This window comes from Montipora foliosa, chromosome 5 (genome assembly GCF_036669935.1).
Source record: "Montipora foliosa isolate CH-2021 chromosome 5, ASM3666993v2, whole genome shotgun sequence".
NCBI classification, from domain to species: domain Eukaryota; kingdom Metazoa; phylum Cnidaria; class Anthozoa; order Scleractinia; family Acroporidae; genus Montipora; species Montipora foliosa.
The window spans coordinates 48018996-48042805 of NC_090873.1; the positions used below are offsets into that span (position 1 = coordinate 48018996).

The window sequence follows — 23810 nt, forward strand, 5'->3', positions numbered from 1 at the left end:
AAACACATTTCAGAATGAAAACTACCGATAAAAAACGACGTTTCGATCTCCCTGAGATCATTTTCAAGTTGTAGAAAAAGCGAATGAAGTATACATATATAAGTACAAATTAGTCATGTGATAAATAATTTGGTGACGTATTAAAGACAATATCCTTTATATTTTCTTGTTCCAGATCCAACAGACATTGGTCCCACTCTTTTGGTACATTCTACAAAATCGTTCAGTATTCAACACTGGGATGCAGAACAAAGCCTTATCAAGACTATCCTTTTGTCACACCTTAAAGACATCATTCCTGACCTTCCAATTCCAATTGACAGTCGTTGTATAAGATGGCGTTACAGTCAAGTCGTTCGTGGAGTAGAAGGTGCCCCAGGATGTAGCGTGTTGTGTGCCTCACCTTTATTAATTGCTTGTGGAGACGCATTTACGCACTCCAATTTTGATGGCTGTCTTAAATCCGCACAGTCTGTGGCTGAGGCGTTTACCTTGTCATGAAAACCAGAAGCTTTGTTTGATTTCTAATAAGATCAACACCTAATGGGGATACTGATGACAATAAGACGTACAAAGGGCTTTGTCATTGGTTTGCTAGTGCAAATGACGACAGAAAAAAAGAACTGTAAATAATAAACGAACTTAAATACAGAGAACAGAAAATAATAATAATAATAATAATAATAATAGTAATAATAATAATAAAGACAAAGTACAATTTTTCTAAAAAGGGGGGTATTTTAGAAAGTGTCAATTTATTTGAACAGCTAAACCTCACTTCTCAGAGCTCTGGAAACAACACCATCCAACCTCTTTTTCGAATGGAGTTTTCAGTGAAGAGACCATATTTGAACTGCAGAGGAAAGAAGTATTTTAGGACTTAGATCATCGCAGTTATGAACGCTACACCTTTTGGTACAAATATTTGGCGATGCTATTGAGTTTTGAAAATACATGAAATGATGGAAAAATGTAACGCGCCCGTGGGAAAGAGATAGGATATAAGTTGCTTGGCAATGGACGAAAGGACAACTGAAATATCAGAGTCCTAGGCAAGAATTCGAACCCTAACCTCAATAACACCTGTCGGATGCTCGACCCATTGAGCTGCTAGAACTCATTGGAGAGCTGGGTCGTTTACATAGGTCCTGACTGAACAATTCGTCCCACTCTACAAAGTCATGCGCCTCAATTTATACAAATACGTTAAATGATGGAACCATTCAGGAACTAGACATATATTCTCTTTTGTTGATTTAATTTTATGACTTTATTATTCTATTTACTCGTATCAAGTACAGTAATTGGTTATTAGTCATTTAACTTAAGATGTAAGTTAATTAGCAAGTCCGCATCAGGACTTTGTCTTGCCTTTTTTTCAAACCTGCTCATCAAATAAAGTCTACTGCTGCTGCTACTACTACTACTACTGCCAGGAGTTCTAGTAGCTCAGTGGGTAGAGCATCTGACTGCTGTTACGTAGGTCGTAGGTTCGAACCTGCCCAGGACTCTGATTTTGTCGCCCATTGCCTAGCAACTTGTATCCTGTATTGAGTTTTGGCCGCGGCTACACGAGCGATTTTTGTCTCGCGCCGGTGATGCGATTTTTTTCAGATTTTGTCGCGTCGCCTGCGCGCCAGGGTGGCTACACTTGTGACAAATTTTGGCGACAAATTGATGGCCGCGCGAATCGCATACTGGGCACTATAAACAGAGATTCCTACTTTAATTTCATTGGCTAAATAGTCTTTAGTCGCATCGAAAGCGCGGGCAAAAAGTTGCAGGGTGGCTACCATTCTCGTACCCAGAGCTGCGATCCTCTTGGCCGTGGCGCTGGCCAAGAGGATCGCAGCTCTGGGTACGAGAATGGGTGGCTACACGGGCAACTATCTCTGCGATTTCAACTCTGGCGACTTTCTCTTGCGATTTTTTCACCCGTCGCGTCGCTAGTTCAAGGGTGGCTACACGTGTGATTTTCAAGTGGCGCTGGCGACGCGACAAAGTTTGAAAAAATCGCATCACCAGCGCGAGCAAAAAATCGCTTGTGTAGCCGCGGCTTTACAAATGAATGAAACTAATGGAAACTTTACAATTCGATGCTCTATTCTGGGTCCTCTACACTTTGCTATATTCATTTTTGATCTCCCAAATTGCATCTGACCATGCAACACTTCAGCCTTTAATGCTGATGATTGCAAGACCTTTCGGGAAATTGATAACTATGTTTTATTTCTTCATGATCTTAACAACCATTGGGCAAGGACTGAGAAACACACTCACCAGGGTGGGAATTGAACCCACAACGTTCGGGTAAGATCACCGTTGCTTTACCGACTGAGCCACAAGGTCAGACGGAAGCAGGTTGTGGGAATTTAAGATGTCAATTTCATGGCAATGAATATGTACAAGAACAAGGAAGGGTTGCGTTTTTGCAAACGTTGGCCACGTTGAAGAGTCTTTATTAGGGAGCTTAAGCACGCGCGTTTTTGAGACGCGGGCGGCAACCAGAACAAAACATGTCGCGTGCCAGGACAGTGATACTTAGCAATGGAAATGTGGTTGTGTGAAGAAAACTTCAAAGGGGAAATAGCCACCATCCGGTTGCCGTTCGCGTCTCAAAAACGCGTGTGCTTAAGCTCCATTTTAAAAAAAAATGTTAATTAGTCTAATCCCAACTGGATTATAGCTTGGTAGTTTAGTCGACACATTCTAGAAGAAATATTGATATAATTGAACGTGTCCAGTGGAGAGCTACGAGGCTCATTTTGAAATCTGAGAGTGACCACAACACTCAACTGAAAGAACTGGAATTGTACACTTTAAAACAAAGACGTTTCATAGCTGATCTTACTTTTTAATATAAGGCTTTAAATGGTTATTCTAAGTTGGATATTAGTGGTTGCTTAAATTTTTATTCTTTGGAAGACCATTATGTAACGTAGTTGTGAAACAAAGAACTTGACAGAATCTGAAGAACATAACTCGTGAATCACAGTGAAAACTTCGTCGACTACAGTTGATCACAGAACAGAAAAAGAGAGAGGGGAACAGCTGCCAAATTTTATGGCCAGCCTAGCTTGATAACTGCGGTTAACAACTCCAGCTCTGTATCACTTTCCGTAGCAGCTCTCAGTTCTGACGAATCACTTGACGAATTTCGGTAGGTGACCTCATGTCATTGACAATCCACACATACTCCTTTGACTTTTTCATTCTCATTGGTCGAAGGGAGATACGCTTTGCTAAGCGGATCTGCAATATGCATCTCGATGCCCTTACTTCTGTAACCACAACAGCATTCGTTGCAGGCTCTTCTTTATAATAGACTTCATGGGTTTTTGGTCAGTTTGAATAAAGACCTTTCTTTTTCCATAGACATAGCCGTCAAACCTCTCCACGCGGAAGACAATTGACAACAGTTCTTTTTTAATTTCGGCATAATTGATCAGTCAGTGGCGGTGAGGGCTCTAGATGCATTATGCCACTGGATAACTATCTTGAAGTAAGCATGCTCCCAGACCAGCCAGAGATGCGTCACCTTGGAGCACAGTCTTGTCTTGAAACAAAAAACAATAGAACCTGCTTACAATACCAAACAGATCGTAACAGGTTACGAGAGCTGCTGCATTACTGGAGTGTTACTGTAATCGGCTGCTTTAATTAACACTGTGATCGGAAGAAATTTTAAGCCAAGCGTTTTTAACTGTCAATATTCTAACTTTCATAAGGAAGTTTTTCCTTTAGTTCTTTTACACGAGTTAAGGTCGTGGTCGATTGAAAGAGAATAAAATATATTCTTTCTGTCAATAGCCAACTTTATCTGGGGACAAAATTGAAACTGACTGAGCCTATAGTGAAATTGTCGCTGATGTAGAAGGGAGGAGACTAGATCTGCTGATTCTGCAGAAACAAGTCGAAGCGAATACAAGACCACAACGGAAAAATACGCGCAAGCCCAAGAAAATTCTTAGAGTGAAGGCTCCTTGAATATAAATTAAGGTATCCGTGGAGACACGGGCGATGGCCGCCAAGGATAAAATTAAATCTATACCCTATTACCAATTCCATGCTAATCTAACAAATATTGAACGCGTAACTGATAACAGGATCTCAACTTTAATACTAAAATCAAGCATAAATGTTTGTACAACGAATGTTCACACTAAAATCTTGGCGTGTTTAAAATTCACAGTATGGACTAAAATGTAGATGAGCGAGACAAATTATACCTTATCCTTGTATTCATAAATCGAGGATATTACATGGCCGCGAGGAGATACGAAATTTCTCAACACGAGAAGAGAAATTTCGTATCTACAGGCGGCCATGTAATATTCAATTTATTATATAAACACCTATGAAATATTAAATCATTTCACGAAAGGCATCGAAAGGCGCGATTTTTATATGTAAGCATAGCAACAGCGATCTTTTCACGGGTGAAGATATGTTTTCGCGCGAAAGTTCACTTGGTATTTCATTGATGTTTATATAATAAGATAAATTTATCCTTCTATTAACTCTAACAGGACACTTACAGAAGTATTTACAGTGCAATGATAAAACGATAAAATATATTTACAAATGACGTAAAATGAAACTCGTTTGGAAATGTTTCGAGTTAAATATATAACTGCCACAAATGTTCTCGTGCTGAGGAGCAAACGAAATAAGCGCAACCTAAAAAAGGATGTCAACGCATCTCGATGCTTAATAAACATATTCCCAAGGTATAACTGCCCCCAAAAATTAGCGCTGCATAAAATTAACATATACAGTAACAATATCAAATTTATTATCAACCCCGCCCGATTTAAGTCGATTACACGAAAAGCCATGCTAAATCACGCTTCATTATAGCTAAAGTGGCAAAGCTTATGTCAGAAAAAGATATGGCCTGTTACCAACAAGACTTCACAGAATCCACAAAGCTAATGCGATATCAGTTGAGGTTTTGTCACTACAATATAGATTCAAGTGAAACCAAAGTAAAGACTTTAGAATTCTAAATTAAACCAGATTTTCCCCAGGGAAACGCGATTAGGTGACATTCGTTGGGATGAAGACAACGTTGACAAACTACGTGAATTGATATGGTATATCGTTCGTTTATCTGTTTACGATTGTAAGCTTTACTGGCCGTCAGTTCTTTTTCACAGTTAAGGATTGGCATAGCAGACACACAAGTACGGCTGGCCTTAATCATTAAATTAGTGTAGACAAAGCTAAAAAGTTATTTGTTGCCCCATGAAACAGATTGCAAGAACAAAATTCCATTCTACTTTACGTAAGTAAAAGAAACATGTTCAAGAACAATAACTGCGATAAAATGACGAACAACTTTTCAAGTGTCAGTAAAGGATTCTCTTCGTGCGGGTGTTAAGGTTTTGCACTGGAGGGAACGGACTTCAACAAGTTCTATGGTTAGCAAGGTGGAAAAGATTGTATTTGCTTGATCACTTTATGAGACATCTCTTATATATAGTTTTGTAATATTATCACAAAATTTTAAACTTCATGAAGTTGTGATGTAACCAACTTGGTCTCAACCAAGCAAAATTAATATACCATGTCAAAGTTTGGCCCCTTTAAAATCTTTATATCCCCAAATGGTTTTTTCTGTTCAATGACAATACTGCTTTCTTTGCTGAGCAAAAGACAGCTGTAAAATTTATAGGCAGCTTGTTTCCTATTACTCTTATGCACCAAACCTTGAAAATTAACCACGTTTTTTTTCTGCAATTCCCTTTTCAGCGTGTGAAGTAGCTGTTGAGTGCGCTTTGTCCAGCGTCGGTTTTCTAAGAGTTCACTTGACTCGGAGCTTTGCTGTTCTTCATTTAATTCAGAGGCTGTTGATTCTGCTTGCTGCTCCATATCTTCAGGCTCATCTTTAGTGCCTGGATAAATATCATCCATTCTCTCAGATAAGAATGGGTCTTCTTCCTCCACAGGACGTTCATATTCTTCCAGAGCCTGATCAATGGGATCCTCTGGGATAACAGTTACATTGGGCTCCTCATTTGCAAAAGACACTGAGGAGCATTTGCTTTGTTCATAAATGCAAGACACGTCTTCCTCTACTCTTGGAATTTCTGGTTCGTCATCAACGTCCATCCGTGTAAGATTGCACATTAGGGAGTTTTCAATCGGTGATGCAAGGGCCTCAGAACAAGGTGACATAAACAGCTTTTCTACAGTTGAAGTGATTTTGAGCTTCATTCTACGTTTTGTTGGAGGAGCCAGAGTTGCGGGTGTGACGATATCTGTTGTGTCTGAGAGTTGAGATTTGATTGCTTCTGTTGCTAAAATCTTTGGATCGTCCACCACTAGTTTTCTCTTTCGTTTGCTTCGTTTCTTTTTTTGAACAACTTCCACTGGTTCAAGAACAAAAGCTTCAACTTCATTGTGCAACAGGGTTGTTTCATTGCCTGTGTCGTTTACACCTGTGTAAATGACATGGAATTAATTCAATAAGGATAAAAAGCAAACAAACTGAAACATACCTTGAGCTTAACAGAAATGGTGTACTGTGGGTAGTACTGCACAAACCCTTCACTCACTCACCGTCTTGTTGACCAGCCTCAGTAAGAGGACTTCCTTTTTCTTCAACTAGATTTGTGTCGACAGGCTCCAGGGTAACATCTGTTGCTGCAACTGTGGTTGGCAAGTCACCAAAATCAGGCACTAGAGCATCAGCATTAAGTTCATCTCCAAAGCCATCAGCAAGAAAATCCACACCCTCACCACCAAATCCATCATCCCTGATAGGTTCATCAAGTGCTATATCTAGAAAATCAAGATCCATTAAAATTTTCAACCTTGCTGGGTCCAAAAAACCTCTACCCATTGAGCTACTAGAACTCACTGGAGAGCTGGGTCGTTTATCCAGGCCCTAAATGGACAATTCGTCCCACTGGTCTGTGGGCTCTACAAAGCCATATGCCTCAATTTTTGCAACCAGATGAAATGATGGGAAAGTGTAATGCGCCTGTGGGAAGGATAGGATACAAGTTTCTTGGCAATGGATGAAAGGACAACTGAAATATCAGAGTCCTGGGGAAGGATTCGAACCTACGACCTCCAAAACACCTGTCGGATGCTCGACCCATTGAGCTACTAGAACTCACTGGAGAGCTGGGTCGTTTCCATAGGTCCTGAATGAACAATGTGCCCCACTGGTCTGTGGGCTCTACAAAGTCATATGCCTTAATTTTTGCAACTACATGAAATGATGGGAAAGTGTAATGCAACCATGGGAAGGATAGGATATCAGTTGCTTGGTAATGGGTGAAAGGACAACTGACCTAATATCTGACTTGCTAATTGCCCTTTCTCGCAGTCGGAGACTGAATTACTAAGGGCGCAGCTCAACGAGGTCAGACTGAAGGAGCTGTGCTGCCGACTAGGCGCTCGGCCCCTGAACACAACCCATGTATGACCTCGGAGCACGGCACCACAGCCTGATGGAATAGGCCGGGAGTCGATTTTGATGAGGGAGGAAAACCAGAGTACCCGGAGAAAAACCCTCGGAGTCAGATTGAGATCAACTGAAACTCAGCCCACATACGATCTGAGCCATAGTTGAACCCAGGTCGCAGAGGTGGGAGGCACAGTTGATGACCACTAAACCACCCTGACTCCTAGGAAGGATTCAATTTTCAACAAACTGACTCAAATTAATAATTTGCATAAAGAAAAGTTCTGTTGGTTTAGCCAACACTCTAAACCCATTCCTGACAACCACAAGAATCCAAAATTTAAAGGTCGGATTTACCCCATAGGGGACAAGAGCAATAAACCGATATTTAAAAAGGGTGTATTTTTTAATTTAAATAAACAGAGCACTAAGATACCCAACTGGAGTAGGTCACAAGTTGAATTGGGGACCACCAATAATAAATCCATTTAGTGGACCAGTCTCCTCGAACAAGACACTGTCAGTCATTTCATTCCAGACACTGAACTGTTGACAATTTCAAAAGATTTAAGTTGGTGAATAACAAATTCACTATGACTCTGGTTTGATAAAGACAATCAGTTCTTCCTCGTTTTTCTGTTAACATTCACCAAAGTATGAAAAAATTGAAGGGCCAATATGTTAAAAGAACAAAGGCCCATTTATTGTTTTAAACGTTTTTCTAACCATTACATATGTACACGTAAATCTTGGACGAGCTATGGATGCAACGATTGCACACACAGAGAAGGGGTGGCTAGTTCTTTTATAGTTAGAGTCCTTGTTCAAATGCTAATAATCAACGAGTTCAAAATACCTAAAAGGATAATAATAATAATTAATAATAATAATTTATTATTTATTCGGCGCAAATATCTATATGAATATATTCAAATGCGCCTTACAAGTTACATTAAAATAATAGTAAAATAATAAATCTAAAAAAATTATAATAAAACTATCCAAACCATATCTAATATATAAGCTAAAAATTACACAGAGTCAAAAAAGTGAAAATTCTAAAAATAACAAGCATACGCTTTCCTTAAAAGATAAGTTTTCACTAAGGACTTAAGGATATCATACCTAGCTTGCTCCTTTCCAAAGAAGAATCAGTAATTCTCATGGGTTCTCCATCATCAATGGTGCTTATCTTAGAGATATCATTTGACTGATAAAGTGGATCATCAAGAGCAGATCCTGCTCTTGCTAACTCTGGCTCTAAATCTCCTTCAAACAGCATGTCACCAAACCCATCATCACCAATGAAGTTGCTTGTAATGATATCTTCCTTCATTGTAATTTCTTCAATTCGACCTTGATTTAGAGTGAACTGGGCATGAATTTCAACTTCACTGAAGGACAAAAGTAAAGATAGGTAATATTAGATATACAGCATGTAATAATCACATCATTTACAACAAAAACTGCAAACATTTTGCAGAATATCTGAACACAGGCAGCCCAAACTCGGTGTGTAATTTATAGTCTTTGTATGGGAAAATTAACTTTCCACTTATAAATGCTAAAATCAGCTGTAAATGTAAAAATAAACTTCCCTTCCCTCTATGCACAGTTGTCCTCGTCTTCTCTGTGCAATCGGAGGGCAAACTGTGTCTGTCTTAGACAAGTTTGTGGCTTACAAATGTTTACAATGTCATTAGTTGTCATTTCCCCTCATAAAGAGAAGAAAGGCTGGTGACTCGCAGCAATCTTGTCCCAAAAATTACTCTCACATCACAAAGCAATGGACCAAATCACTATAAAAACACCACAGTCTTAAGGCCAGATAAATTTCCTATCACATCAACTCCAATTCGGGACCACAAAGCGATTTTTGGCGGGTAAAATTTCAAATAATGTTTGCCTTCTATAATCTTCCGATGCACCAAGGCTGTAATGGCCTGATGGCGATTATGTTACATTCTGCACTCTCATTGGCCAAGTGTCAAATTGTCCAATGGGAGTGCAGAATGTAACATGATCGCCAACAGGCCATTGCAGTCGTAACCACATATCTAGCCGAGCGCATGGGAAGATTATTTGGAATTTACTAGCCAAAAATCGCTGTGTGGTCCTGGAGTGGACCACTTGTTCAGTTGTCAAGAAATAGAACATTTTAATGCTTTTAAGTTACAAGAAACAACCTGCTGTTGACCATAAACATGAACCTTAGGGCGCGTTCGATTGACCCTATTCCGGAATAGGAATACATGGAATATAAGTTAGAAATCCTTCATTTTTGCGGAGATTCACATTAAAATTGTCAAACATCTGCTAAAATGCTTTATATAATAACCCAAGTTATTCACGGATTTTGATTGGTTCTTGCCTATTTAATTCTTTATTATATAAAACAAATAGATTCCATGTTGCCGTGGGTCTGTTCAGTAATAGATCACAGAAGACGTCAAAATGTGGTTTGACGTCATCTGTGATCTATTACTGAACAGATGCACGGCAACATGAAATCTATTTGTTAAATTTTAAACATATTTTTATCATCCTTGCTGCTTTGAAACGCACCAAACATACCGTTTTAATCATCACTCCATGTATTCTTATTCTGGAATCGGGTCAATTGAACGCCACCTTTATCTCTCTATACTAGTCCTTGAAGAGCTTTACAGACTCCATAGGAAGGTTACAGCTTCATGACATGGATACAACTGTCCCTATTGACAGTCTGTTGTCCTTTTCAGATCACATTGATTAAGGTGGCTCAAACCAGTTTCAACACTTGAAAGAAACATTCTTATTAGAAGGACTGACACCACAACACTTCATCATTTAACAGCAATGTTATGGTACCATATCAAACACCAATTATTGCGGAAGAAGATTCAGTCATTTTTGTCACATAAAAAGTCACCATGGCAACAGGAAAGCCCTGCAAAAAAAACCCCAATATTTTGTATTTAGCTGCTTACACCTCAAAAACGAACTCAGTGACATCCATTTTTTACTTCTGAAATGTAATCAGCATGCCAGAATGAAACTTTCTGTAGAGATTAAAAATTCGATGGAGCGCATTCAGAGCCACCTTAAATAATTGAAAACTTAAGGTAGTTCCACAGAATTTTTTTAAACTTTGCAGAGAGTTTCAAGTTGGCCTACTGATTACTTTTGTGCAATAACAGATTGGGGTCACCAAGTTTGTTTTTCAGATATGAGCAACTAAAGCCAAAATATACATGTAGGGTGTTTTCTCGAGGCTTTCCTGTTGCCACAGTAACTTGTTACATCACAAAAATGACTGTATCTTGTTCAGCAATAATTGATGTTTCAGATGGTACCATAACATTGCTGTTACACTGTACGTGATAAAGTGTTGTACATAGTGTCAATACTTCTAATAGCAAGGTCTCTCGAAAGTCTTGAAACTGGTTGGAACCACCTCAAATTTGTAAGAAAATGTCCCAAAGAATAGGAGTTCTTAACAAGATCAAAGTGTGTTTACCCTATATTAGGGGTTTCATAAGAAGCCGGTTACCGGCAGTATACTGCTGTCCGTTTGTCAGAAATTTGCCTCTCTCCACCGGCTACTCTGCCTTGAAAAGACAAGCGTGATCGCCACTTACAGCGATTAGCCCAGGCATCTACTTCAAAAGTTATTGAAACCCCGGCTATAAGCAGAGGCTTCTTTATTATAATGCAACGATAAGACCTTTGTTCAGTTGTGCAGGTATTGTTTGGCATCGGTATGAACAAAAAAATGCTTTATAAGGTTGTTAAGTTTCCAGAAAAGGGCATTTTTAGTAACTGCTGTTGACAAATGGAATAATTTGCTACTTGATTTTAAAGCACAAGAGACAGTTAACCCTTTGATGCGTAAACCGGCTAGATTTAGTATTTTACTTTCTCTAATGCCAGGCGATTTTACTTGTCAATGGGGAACCCCCAGGAGTCAACACTCTGCACCACAAATTTTTATTAGAACAATGCCTTTTACCACATTTTAATCCTTAGCAAATTTTACTTTAATCACCATGTTTATTCCTATTTTTTTCCTGTTCATTTTCTATTTTCATAGTTTTATCATGTGTACATCCATACTAACATGATAGAGTTTCAAATTGGTAAATGGTATTTTAGATCGAGGGTCACACCTTTATTAGTGTTGTCATCCTACTGGCTGCTACCTTCATTAAATGTTCAACTATTTTTTATTATGATCACATGGCTTGTTTGTTTCTCTTTATTGTGTGACAAAATATTGTGACTCAACAGGCACACAGCTTGAGTGGTAAACAAGGTACTGCTAGAAGTCCAAGGCTTAGTGATATTTTGTCGACTTTAGAAGCTTTAGGCTTAGCCCTTTGTATTTATACATTGTCATGCCTTTTTGGTGGCATCATTCCCTGGCAAAGGTTGATGTTTGTGGCCACCTGTTAGCACACCCTAGCCCATACTTTCCATACACCTCCCAGGGTACCTGCAGTGCCATGTGGTGGTGCTTTCTGACATCCTTTTGGGCCAGAATGTTTCTTGCATCCACTGACTATATGCTGTACTATCTCACTGGAGTCTGCAAACAGTCTAAAAGGTGGCGTTTCTGGGGTCTCATAAATATTATATTTGATCAGGTTGGTTAGGTAAGCAATCTAGGATTCTTTTCCTGCTGTATATACAGTGTATGCTCTCCATTTTTACACTCTCTTCTATTCCAAACAGTCCTCCTCCTCCTCCCTTCCTTGACAAACAAATTTCAAACATTACCAATGTATAGGCATTGGTTTTTCTCTAAAGGCTGACCAGTTCCTCCTTTGTCCATTCACAATAACTGCACTGTAGCATACCATTCTTACAGCCCAAAGATTGGGTCCACTGATCAAGTTCCCTTCATTCAGTTTGAATCTACTCAGTCGCTACTAATATTCCGATATCTTCCTGCCTTTTATCTTGGTATTTTAACTTTTAGTCCTGTCATTGTAAGGTATCAAGGTATTTAGATCCTTCACGCTCCACTTCTTTAAATTACTTATATGGTACATCTCCTCTACCACTGTCAACTTGTCTTCCTCTCTTCATTTCTAGCATAACATACACGTACATGTACTTGTCTAGGCCAATCAACATACGAATAATATTATGCTAACACCAGAAGAAGCGAGTCAAGCTGGTATTTGTAACCTTCATGCAACTTCAGCTCATCCATGAACTGAAGATAGTAGACTGGTCCCATGTCTGTCTGTAGTGGATACTGTATAACCAGCTCTCACCTTCCCCATAACCGGTGGTAGAGCCAGCATGTTAACTGTGTTCCAACAGGAAGGGTAATATGGAGTATCCCTGAAAGCACCCTTCCTGTTTGTTACCTTACATGGTTGTACTAAGTCTCTTATCTACTGATGTGAATAACTGACATTCAATACACCATACTTTCAAGCTTCTTACAGATGATATGTTCTTGGGTGCGCAAACCATCTCTAGGAAATTAGTCATGATTCACAAATGAGAAACCCATGCAGGGCTAAAAACTAACTGCAACACTTGGTGGTCAGCCTAATAACTTTCCTTCAATTCTTAAGCCTGGTTTTCACTTGCAACGCAAGCACAAGCATAAGTACAGTAGCTTATGCTAAGCGAAAACAAACGTCGACATAAGAATCAAAATCAACCATGACACTTGTCATTTTGTTCAAATGCTCAGACGCGGATGACTCTGGAATGAGTGCTTTTAATTAATAAGCCAGACGTAGCAAATTTCCTAGTGCTTACATGTATGCTATGTTTCATTTTCACACAATGAGAGCAGAAACTTAGTGTATTATACTTGCATAACCAATCTCGCTCTTGTCAACCTTATCTAAAAGTACTTGTACATTATATTTATATTGTATATCTTATTTCTTTAATACTGTAGTCTTTAATACTGTAGTTTTGTCATTGTCTCGTTTACCTGTTAGTTATTGTAAGTTACTCTTTCATTCTGTAAGGTTGAATAATATTGTTCTGATTTGTCAAGCATCAAAACCACTGCTCGTCTCGAATAGCCGTACAGTACATGTAGCCAACTGCGAGTAGTGCTTATTTTACTTTGAATACGTTTTTAAGCCTTTAATTTAATAAACTTTAACTTGAAGTGCACATAGGCACAAGCACGAGCACAAGGAAAAGGAAAAATTTTGAACCTTGCGCTTGTGCTTGAATTAACGTCATTTTCACACTGTGAAATATATATGCTTGCGGTTGTGCTTGCGTTGCTAGTGAAAACCAGGCTTTAGTCACTCAGATCATAATTACAGTGAATGGCCCTGGATTTCCATGAGTTGTGTTTACATGAATGCAAGTCTCACAGATTTTAATGGAGCCTTACAGGTTAGGGTTAATGGGTTGATCAAATTTGAGTTTTTAAATGGTTAAATCCTCATAGAATTTTCCATTTAAAAGCTAAAAGTTTAGTCAATTTGGTGAAATTTGAAAACTATCCATTTAACAGTAAGCGAAGCATAAACTTGAATACTCCGGATATTTTGTGGACTTACTTTTCACAAGCTTTCAAGCTCTCCTGAGCTCTTGGTCATCCTCAGAAGTAGGCAGGAAATTCGAAGGTTTCCGAGCGGCCCCCCTCCCTCTGGACCAACCTCCTCAAGAACAGAGGGAAACCTTCGAATTTCCCGCCTACTTCCGAGGATGACGTCACCAACAACACCAGTCGTGTGACCAAGAGCTCAGGAGAGCTCGAAAGCTTATGAAAAGTAAGTCCACAAAATATCCGGAGTATTTAAGTTTATGCTTCGCCCACTATCATAATTATTCCCGGATAGATGAATCTTCACAGTACTATCCATTTAACAATTGAACTTCGGAACATAATATCAGGTTGGATCTACTTTGTTTTAGTTGCATACTGTATCAGGCAATTAAACCTGAATTTTTACTTCCCCTGGTACGTTTCTCCAATGGTGACTGCCAAGTTTAGCACTGACCATGTCATATTCCTCCTTACATTTACAATCCAAGCCATTGACAAAATTAATTCATCAACTTTCAATGGTAGATCTGTAAGATTGTCTCATCTACAAGCACTTGGTCCTCAGAAGTCCTGCAAGCAACCTTTCTGTTCATCTGCAGGCACTCCACTCCTTTCAAGATTTAACCTTCATAAAGTTTCTCTCCCATTATTTTGGTGAGATAATTTATTTCCACTTCACAGTGCTGGAAATAATTTTTCTTTATTCACAGGACATATGTCCTTTCAAATCTTTTGACAAATCGGACCTATTTATTGACTGACAACACCTTGAAGAAGAGAACTCAAGATGTGCTGGTGAGATGTTCTGTCATCGTGTCCGATCATAATGTGAAATTGGTCGGACAATGTCCGATGACCGACTGTTATTTCCAGCACGGTTAATTTGCTAAGGATTAAAATTTGGTAAAAGGCATTGTTCTAATAAAAATTTGTGGCGCAGAGTGTTGACTCCTGGGGGTTCCCCATTGACAAGAAAGCAGGCAGGTGGTGACTGGATGGTAGTCACTACTGCCTTACTTCCCTTTGCTGGATCATTCTGTGGAAGCACTCTTCTTCACCTGACCATCCATTCTGGCTCATTTCCTGAGAACATACAGTATTGCAGATACTCTTGCAACCAATAGCTCAGGACAAGGTCAGGGTCTGTTACCTTCTAACTGGCCCTCGTATTGGCCATCAAATGGTCCTCTTATGGCATTTGACTTCCTCTGACCAGATCTTGCTCAAAAACATACATGTAGTTACCTCTATATGTTCAGGTAACTGTCTCTTCCATCCAGAGTTTCACAAAATAATTTCTGGTTAGTTCCAAAAAGTTGGTTTTGTTTGCACTATGAGCACCTTTCCTCTTATCTGTTGATATTACATGTAATTCTACCAGCTTTGATCTTCTCGTTTATTCCATTTATGGGTGTATAAATACTAACTCAATCAACAGCTCATAATAATAAGATATGAACATTTTAACGAACATCAACAAATTATAAGGGCATGGGTTCCAAAAGAGAAAATTAATTAAAATTCTAAGAATACTTAGTTTAACCCTTTACATGTAACTCCTGAGAGTGTTAGCCATAACCCTGGCCAAAGCCAGATGATTTTAATCGCTAATTGGAGGCACTTTAGGTGTGAATGGGCTCAAGAACATTTTTACACACAGTGCTAAAAATATAATATTTTCAAAAGACATACTTGAGTTCAGGCAATGTCATGTCAAGGTCTGTAAAAACTTCTGGAAGTGTAACAGCTGCAAATGTAAGTGCTCTACCCTCTTCTGGTAGATCTACCATTCCAGGCCTAAAAGCCATCTTGATTTTGACAAATGCCTCGGTGCAGTCAGCCAACAAATATTTTGTTTTCCTGGAGTATATTCTCACAACACCAAGGAGAAGATGGCCTGAAGTTCTTAAGGCAAGCTTTACTTTAGGTGAGATAATGCTTTCAACGGATGATGGAAGGTCTGTTTCAGAGACTAGTGCCTTGCTAAGTTTACGCTCCCAGTGAGCTGCCAGCCATACCCTGGCCAAGGGGGCTTTCTTGGCTAAAATAAACTGGTGATAGAACATGGTCCTGTTTACTTTATTCTACCTGAAAGGAAAGAAAGTTGAAATGATGGTTTTAAAGTACATTTGGTCACAAAGGATTGCCAGTAACTACAAATGATTTGCCCAAATTAGAAAACACAAGAGACAGTGTTCTCTCAAAGATTATCATTAATAAGTTTTTATAAGTTGAAAAGAGGGTCTTCTATAAACCACTGAAATGTCGTTTTACGGAAATAGACAATCATACTGTATGGTATGACATTTGATTGGACTAGGTCCTTGTTTGATTCATAAACTCAATTCATGTGGCAAATACAAAGAGTTTATTCGCAGGTTACACTTTTTTACATTTATAATTATCATAAAAAAGAAAACAAAAGAAAAAAAAGGGTTAGAGCTTGGAGACTAAAATAACAGAGAGGTTCTCAAGTTAGTCTCCAGGTTTTTTTATGTTTTTTGACCAATTTCTTGCATATTTCTCAATACAAACAAGTCTTTAAAATCATCTTGACTTAAGTACATTAGAATAATAGGTCATTTCCATCAACTTACAATTGTTTATAAGAGAACACTATCATTATCTACAGTGGGTGATGACTCTTCATCCAGGAGCTAATAGACCACTTTACAGTTGTTGCTAATTTACCCGGCCTAAGAATGGAAGCGAGGCTGCCAGTGACCCTGCTTTGATACAAACCTTTGTGCTTTTCTTATGTTAACGTAGACGATGTAGACTAATTAGAATTACAAAAACACAATTATTTACATGATAAAAACAGTGTGGTCTGTATCAATACAAGGTCACCGGTAGCCTCGCAGAAATTCATTATTTTTAAAACTTATTTTTGCCACAATTACAATTACATATATTAATATAAAAACAGTAGAGATAACAATGGCTGGGAGGCCTAAAAGAAATTATTAAGCTTCTTTTAATTAGGTGTCCTCAGTTTTAGTTTTGTAAAATAGAATAGGCCTTATTCATGACAGCCGCCATGTTGGTTTTCAAATTGTCATGCAAATTAGCCATGTGTTATGCTCGGGGGCAAACATTGGAAAAAAGGCAAATTGACGAAAATAGGCTCATCGAAATATTGGAATAACATTGCTAAAAGCACATTTTAGAATTTAGTACCTTTTAGAATAATTTTATATCTTTGATTGCCTTTAACATTTTGACTTTCTACTTCGTTATCTGCTCATTTTTCACTACAAAAAAAACATCGAAATACCTTGTGTAATCCTTCTATTTTACTACTTAGGTGATAAACATTCAATGAACATGAAACAAATCTGTATGGCTAAGATGACCATTATAATCTCTTGACCTTGCGTTGTTTGACACCTCAGAAGTGCGTAGCTAATTTGCCTGATAATAGCAAACCCAACATGGCAGCCATCGTGAAAAAGGTCTATTAACCCTTTGACATCCAACCCGGCCTAAACCAGCCAGACTTAGTATTTTACTCTGCCTAACGCCAGATGATTGTACACATCAGTGGGGAACCCCTGGGAGTCAATGGGTTAAGAAAGTAAACGACAATGTGGCGGCAGATATATTATTACTTCAATAAATGGAAAATACAAAATTAAAAGGAAAGGAAAGCTGCCATAATCTTAATACTTAACACATTTATATAAAGATACTAACAGCTATTACAAATGAATGCCTAAAGAGCATTTTTGAAAGGAGGCACACCTCATTTAGAATTTTTCAAGTAGCATATGTATTTGATTTAACATCCTCCAATTTTTTCTCAAAATACAAACACTTTGCCAAATACAAGGTGTGATTTAGTTTGTTTCCGCATGTCTTACATGGTATAAAGTAAAGCACCGACCACTGATCGAACATGAAGATATTTTTTAGAAGATAATTCTTAATTTTGATAGATCTAAGAAGAGCTTTGTTAACCATGGTTTTAATCTTCGCTGCTTACGAGTTACCTTATTGAGAGGAAAGCAATCATTATTTATCTCCATGTACAATTCAAGAAAGCAGTTGTACGCAGAATTTGGATCATTGCAATCATAAAGCAAAGACCAATCGTAGGCTAGGGGTGCTTTCCATTACGCCAAAGATTCCGGAAATTTCGGTCGGAAATCAAATGGAAAGGTCCGTTTCGGTTTCTTCCGACCGGAATATTCGGGATCACCTCTGGAGGTGGTCCCATTATTTCAGTTGGAATATTCCGACCGAAATTCGCCGTTCCATTTTTGACAAACCGGTTCTTTGCCCTAATTAGGGAATTCGGAAAAGGAAAAAGAAGTGGCAAGAGCCATTCCTATTGGTTGGCCCGGTTTAATCAGAAAATGTCGTTACATTTTCCTTCGGTATTCCCACTTATCTCTGACCGCTCGGTTTGGCATAATGGAAAGCACCCTAGGTCACTGAGCAAACTGTAAAATGGCCTATTCTCTTCATGGCTAATTGCCCATGGTACAAGTTGTCTGGGAACCATATTACAGAGGTATCATAAAGAAAAACAAGTGATTAACACAAGGACAGTAATCTACCCGTTGGATAGTCCTATCCCAGTACCTTTTGAACAACTGAGAAAAAGCCTCTTAGCTCTAACCCTAACCTTTTAACACTGTCGTAAACTTCACAATAACTTTTTTTTTTATAAAGTGCTGTCAAGAAAACACTTTAATTAACCTGAAGGAAAGCGACATAAAAATTCACGTTAACTGGATGTTTAAAATAATGCGGCATGCTGATTAGCTGCTGTAAGTATGAAGTTCTAATGTTGTCAAAATAGCTGCAATTGTAGATGCACAGTAGTATTTGAACCTTTTTTACTGAAATGTTTTTACATAAACTTAATTTCATAACAAACACAAATTTAAATGCATCGTTGATTTCTGGTTTTTTCATGTTTGTTGATTTGAGAGCTCGAACGGATCTGTTTCGACGGTTTCTAATTTTAATAACTTGAAAGGGACATTAAAATTTACAGGATTAGGAACAAATCTTAAAGACAGTTGACCGGCGTAAACGAAATTAACCAAAAAACGGTACATTTCAAGTCCGCGTAACTTGTCACGAGAATTTGCTTTTAGCATGGACTCCGTCGCTATCTCTTAGATGACCTTTCGTTGTGACTAAAATAGACATCGCTTCTGTATGAAAACGAAAGAGCAGTGACTGAGTTTAGCTTAAATGCCCTCGAGTTCGGCGGTACACTTGATTCAACAAAAGTAAAAGGAGATAAACATGATACACTAAGCAACTTGCCCTTCGCGAAGTTGACATACATGTATATAAGCTTAATTGTTAGCCGACCCAACAAGTCTGGTCACATACGACAGAAAAACCTGAAAATCCCATTAAAACCTTATAGCATGAAAAGGCACCATAAAAAATCATACAAGCAGTCTCTCTCACAAATTATCAGCAGTAATAATGCGAAGGAAAGCTGATCACTGTATTGTGTTACTTACGTTGTAAGCGCGTAAATTTGAAACGCTGAAATCAGTATCAAGTCAAGAAACATAGGAAAATAAAGAAATATACTAATCACAGAAACGTTCTCCTTCTTACTTACCAAGTTTGAACCGAAGAGTGTTTAAAAATAACCATAAAAAAACTAACGTCTTCTTCCTTATTGTAATTCAAAATGGCAGCTACATTCGAATTGCTCAACGAATTCCCGCCGAAATTTGTACATCACGTGACTACCAACCGCTGGCTGCAAGGGCGGGAAGTTCGTCGCCAAACACAGGGCCACCCGATTCACACGGAGAGCACTGGACATCAGCCATAACTGGACGCTCCATAAGCGTAAGCTGGGTTGCTTGTGGTACGTGTTAAACAAAAACAGAAGACACTCAGTAGGGTGGTATTGAACTGTAGCGTTCCAGTAATTTTTTTTTAAAGTGGGGGGAAGGGTTAGATATGGACCATTTGTGGGGTCACCCAGACGTCATGCTGTTCACACGTTGAATTATTTTGCAATATCGTGTCCCGTTCAAAGATAACAAAACACGCTTTTGAGTGAAACTCACTCGTTTCATCTTTAAAGAGGCTATGTCTCTCAAAATAATATAATCCATGATTTGTGGTGCAGGGATGGCGCAGTGATGAGAGCACACGATTTAAGACGAGTTTTTTTTTAACTTCGAGCATTGCGCGGCCAAAAATACCATAATAATCTTTTGCCGCCAGTCAATTTTAGTTGGAAACACGTGTGTTTCGCGTCAGGGAATATTTTGATGGCCGCAATAATCATTTCGACTCACAAAAAGTCCTGTTCCCTGGCTCATTTCTAACCTTTGTCGGAAGGATATGAAGACTTTTGTGGTAGAAAAACCCCTAGGATGCAAATGGGAGATTTGCTTCAGTAGACTTGCCATGAGATGCGAACAATGCCGGCCGTTTGTCACAGAAGTTATGGCTGATTCTGACGGTTTGAGACGGTTTACTGTCGATACTATCTTGCCAAATCAATTCATTAAAGGTATGTAATTGTTTTACTTCTATAACCTAAGTTATTTCAATAACAACTGATACTTTAAAACTCTGAAATCTCTTTGAAAGGCTGTGTTAAAGCACAATTAGCGTTAAGGGTCGAGTGTTAAGCCGGTCGAGCTCAACTTGCGTTCTCCAATTCATTGAGCGAGATTTTCCCTTGAGAAAAAAAAGCTCAAACGAGATTATTTGTGAACTTTATGAAACTGCCAACATTTCAAAATGAAGGTTTTGACTTCACCTGTTATGTTGAAACCGTAATTTTGTTACTTGTTTCAGCGTAAGCGGAATATCCACCTTGAGTTTTTATGCGTTTGGGAATTGAAAATAAAATACACTGTTGTGCGAAACCCATATTACGTACCTCGTTCTTGTCAGGCTACGCTGCAAAAATCTTGTTGTACCAAGGATTGCACGTCTTAATTGAAAGTTTCTAGATGTTCTACACTTGATTTGAGCATTATTTGCTTTAAATGTATTTGAACCGGTTGTCTGATCTCGCCTCAAACTTGCAGGGTGGTGCATTTCTCAACTTTAAACATCGCCCTTTCAGCAAGAGATCTGCTTCCATTTGGTAAGTACTGGATTACTGATCGTACTGTTATTTTGAACATCACCTCTGGTGCTTTCACTTTGCATAGTAAAATGCTTTTGAAATCATGAACTTTTCCAATCATCCGCGATTCCTTTGTGGCAGATATAATTGGTTAACGAATTCTTTATGGCAGCACTGTTTATCCGCTTTGTTGTTAGTTCATTGTATGGTGTACCAGACATATGTCACTACAATACAGAACGTTAAAGTGCAAGCTTTTCAGTGCTACCTAAATAAATGTGGTTTTGTTTTGAACCAGTTGCGTAATTTTAGTTTGAAAATACAACACCTCAATTTGTTTACATAATTGACATTCGAAACCAGTTGCGTTCGAGCTTCTTCACGTGCGAGCGTTCTTCAGCCTGACGGTTGTACTTTTCATATTTGGACAACAACATTCTTTGCCTTGTACATTATTTTTGGAAAGTTCACATCATTTCCAATAATTTTTATTGCTCATAAAAGTGAAGGTGATGCCAAAAAACTTAAGTTAGACTGCTGTCGTGTGGAAAGAGCAAAGCTGTTGAAATGTCCTGTTAGATGGTGTTGGAAGATGTACCACTGTAGCAAAAATATGTTCGTTCTGAATTTTCTTGTACCGGAAACAGTCATATATTATTTGTTAACGTCTTTGCTTTGCTCATTAATCCTGGAGTTATGTCTGGTTTACGTTGGCTCCTCAGCATTTCACCTAAACGAGTTAGCAGCTTATCTACCACGATGAAATGCTCCGCGCCAAGTTTTGTGCAAATATTAGAGTCCTGCCTTCTCTGCCATTATTTTGAAATTTCCTGCAGACAAACCCTTAAAAATTGTACTAAAGCTTATAGGTCTAATCTCCAGTTGTTCACATTCCTGTTTACAATGTATATGTCATAAAAGGCAGACTTGTTTTGCTTAATTGAACCACGAAACAGGTTGATTTCCTCCTAATAATTCACTTATCCATGATTTTTGTTTTCCATCACAGGGGCCACTTTTATAAGATGAATACTCTTCACTGTCTAGATGATGGATAAATTCTAAGACAAAAGCAATGGTTTCTGGTGGAAGTTTATGACTATATTGGCGTCTTATTTTTGGAAGTGCTGCTCCTGGACCATACATCTTACTATAAAGTCTAGCTTTTGTTAATTCGTAGTCTGTGCATGATACTTCTTCTCCTCAACTGTTAGTAAACCTGAACATTTGTTTAATTTCCTTATTTGTGTATTGCTGTGCCACACAGTTCAACAGTTCAACCCATTTGGGACTTCCAGGTCTCTCTCTGGAGTAGCTGAGAGCTAAGCCCTCCATGATGTTAGCATTTGCATTCACTTTTTCCTGAATGGAATTTGAAAGAAGTGAAGACAATGGCTTGCTCCTTTTACTTTTTACTTCTAGTAAGAAACACCTCCTAGAGAGTGAGGTTCGCATGTTTACAATCATGTTTCCAAAACATTGCTAAAGCCAATATTCGTGCAAAGTACTGATAGAGGTGAAAAATATTGTGATCTTATTTTGTTATTATCAAAGGTAAAGGAAAAATGTCCTGACGTTGAATTAGTCAGTAATAATTACTGACTCTGATCTGATTATTAGAATGCAAAAAGAGTACTCTTTATAGCCTGGATTATTTTTCTATTTTAGGGAATAATGCATACAGTACAAACTCACATATAAGAACCTAGTACAGGCTGAAATTTGGCATTTTAAAAATACCCAAAAATATAAGAACCTGCAGAACCTGGCAAAGAAAGAGAGGTACTTTTACAAAAAAATCACCCTCGAGAAACTCCTGTTATAGACCTAATCAGCTAACTCAATGTTGTACCCAATTCAAACCCTTTGGGAATAAAACGTTTTGTTTCAGGTATTTCCATATCATTTAAACATGAATGGTACATTATAATGCAAATACAATACACAAAGAATCTTAATCTCGGGAGATTTGAATTGGGTAGAACATTGAGTTAGCCGATTAGGTCTATTGTGTATATGTTTTCTTTGATTGGCATTTTATTGGATTTTCTCTAGAAATGTTTTCCATAAAGCTTCAGTGCAATACTGTCTACATATCTTATGAATAAAATATAGAAATTTATTGTTGTTCCTCTGAGAAATAAGAACCTATTAAGAAACTTTATGTAATCAGTCTGAATTATGAAAAAATAGCCTAAAATATTAGAACCTGCTCAGCCTGACCTCGAAAATTCTAGGTTCTTATGTGTGGGTCTTTACTGTATTTTGTAGGGTTACCAGTAGTAACTTTTACCCTGTGATACAAGCATGACAGTATGCCATGTTTTCAGTTTCGCGGGCTTGGGAGATCCTTGAATTGTGTTCATCTTTTCATTACCAATCCAAATAAACTGAAAAACCAACTAGTAAGGTAGAATATGTATGGTAGAATTTTACCATGTGAGTTAAAAGAAGGAAAGTTTACCCCATCAAATTGGCCTTCAAGAATTTCCTGGCAGATCTGTTCATTTGAGGCACCCATGTTTTCAACTTCTGTTTTAAGTTCAGCCACTTTTTGCCTTGCGCAGTTTTAAAGTTTGTTTCAAATCCTCCGCTGAGTTCGCTTTGACGTCAGTTCATATGACACTGGGGCACAACCAACTTGATTTTGACTAGAATTGTTTGCAGACAGGGGCTGTGGAACACTTTTGTTTACACTGGGTGACAGCCTGTGCAACCTTACATAACATGCACCACAGCACCTTAAACTGCTTATGAGGGCCACACAGCCAAACTTTTTTTCCAAAAAAGTTTTCTTAGCTTCA

At 38.3% G+C, this 23810-nt stretch overlaps 2 protein-coding genes and 1 long non-coding RNA gene across 3 annotated transcripts in view; 2 read left to right on the plus strand and 1 right to left on the minus strand.

Annotated features, from left to right (window-relative positions):
• Window positions 1-3811, plus strand: part of LOC138004553 (renalase-like) — a 20929-nt gene extending 17118 nt beyond the window's left edge. Inside the window, 1 exon segment of the mRNA XM_068851106.1 lies at window positions 176-3811. Within this exon segment, the coding sequence (XP_068707207.1) occupies window positions 176-501 (326 nt within the window). The 3' untranslated portion in view covers window positions 502-3811.
• Window positions 3812-4097: 286 nt separating this feature from the next.
• Window positions 4098-19674, minus strand: LOC138003241 (double-strand-break repair protein rad21 homolog). The gene is made up of 5 exons (XM_068849201.1): window positions 19528-19674; window positions 15627-16022; window positions 8543-8811; window positions 6565-6786; window positions 4098-6443 (listed from the first exon to the last, which is right to left on the minus strand). Exons 2-5 carry the CDS (start codon window positions 15998-16000, stop codon window positions 5560-5562), a joined length of 1749 nt encoding a protein of 582 aa, XP_068705302.1. The 5' UTR covers window positions 16001-16022; window positions 19528-19674; the 3' UTR covers window positions 4098-5559.
• A 463-nt stretch (window positions 19675-20137) lies between these two features.
• On the plus strand, window positions 20138-22774 carry LOC138003242 (uncharacterized). Its single transcript, XR_011123452.1, has 3 exons — window positions 20138-20439; window positions 20966-21024; window positions 22016-22774. It is a non-coding gene; the product is annotated as an uncharacterized lncRNA (long non-coding RNA).
• Window positions 22775-23810: the final 1036 nt, after the last annotated feature.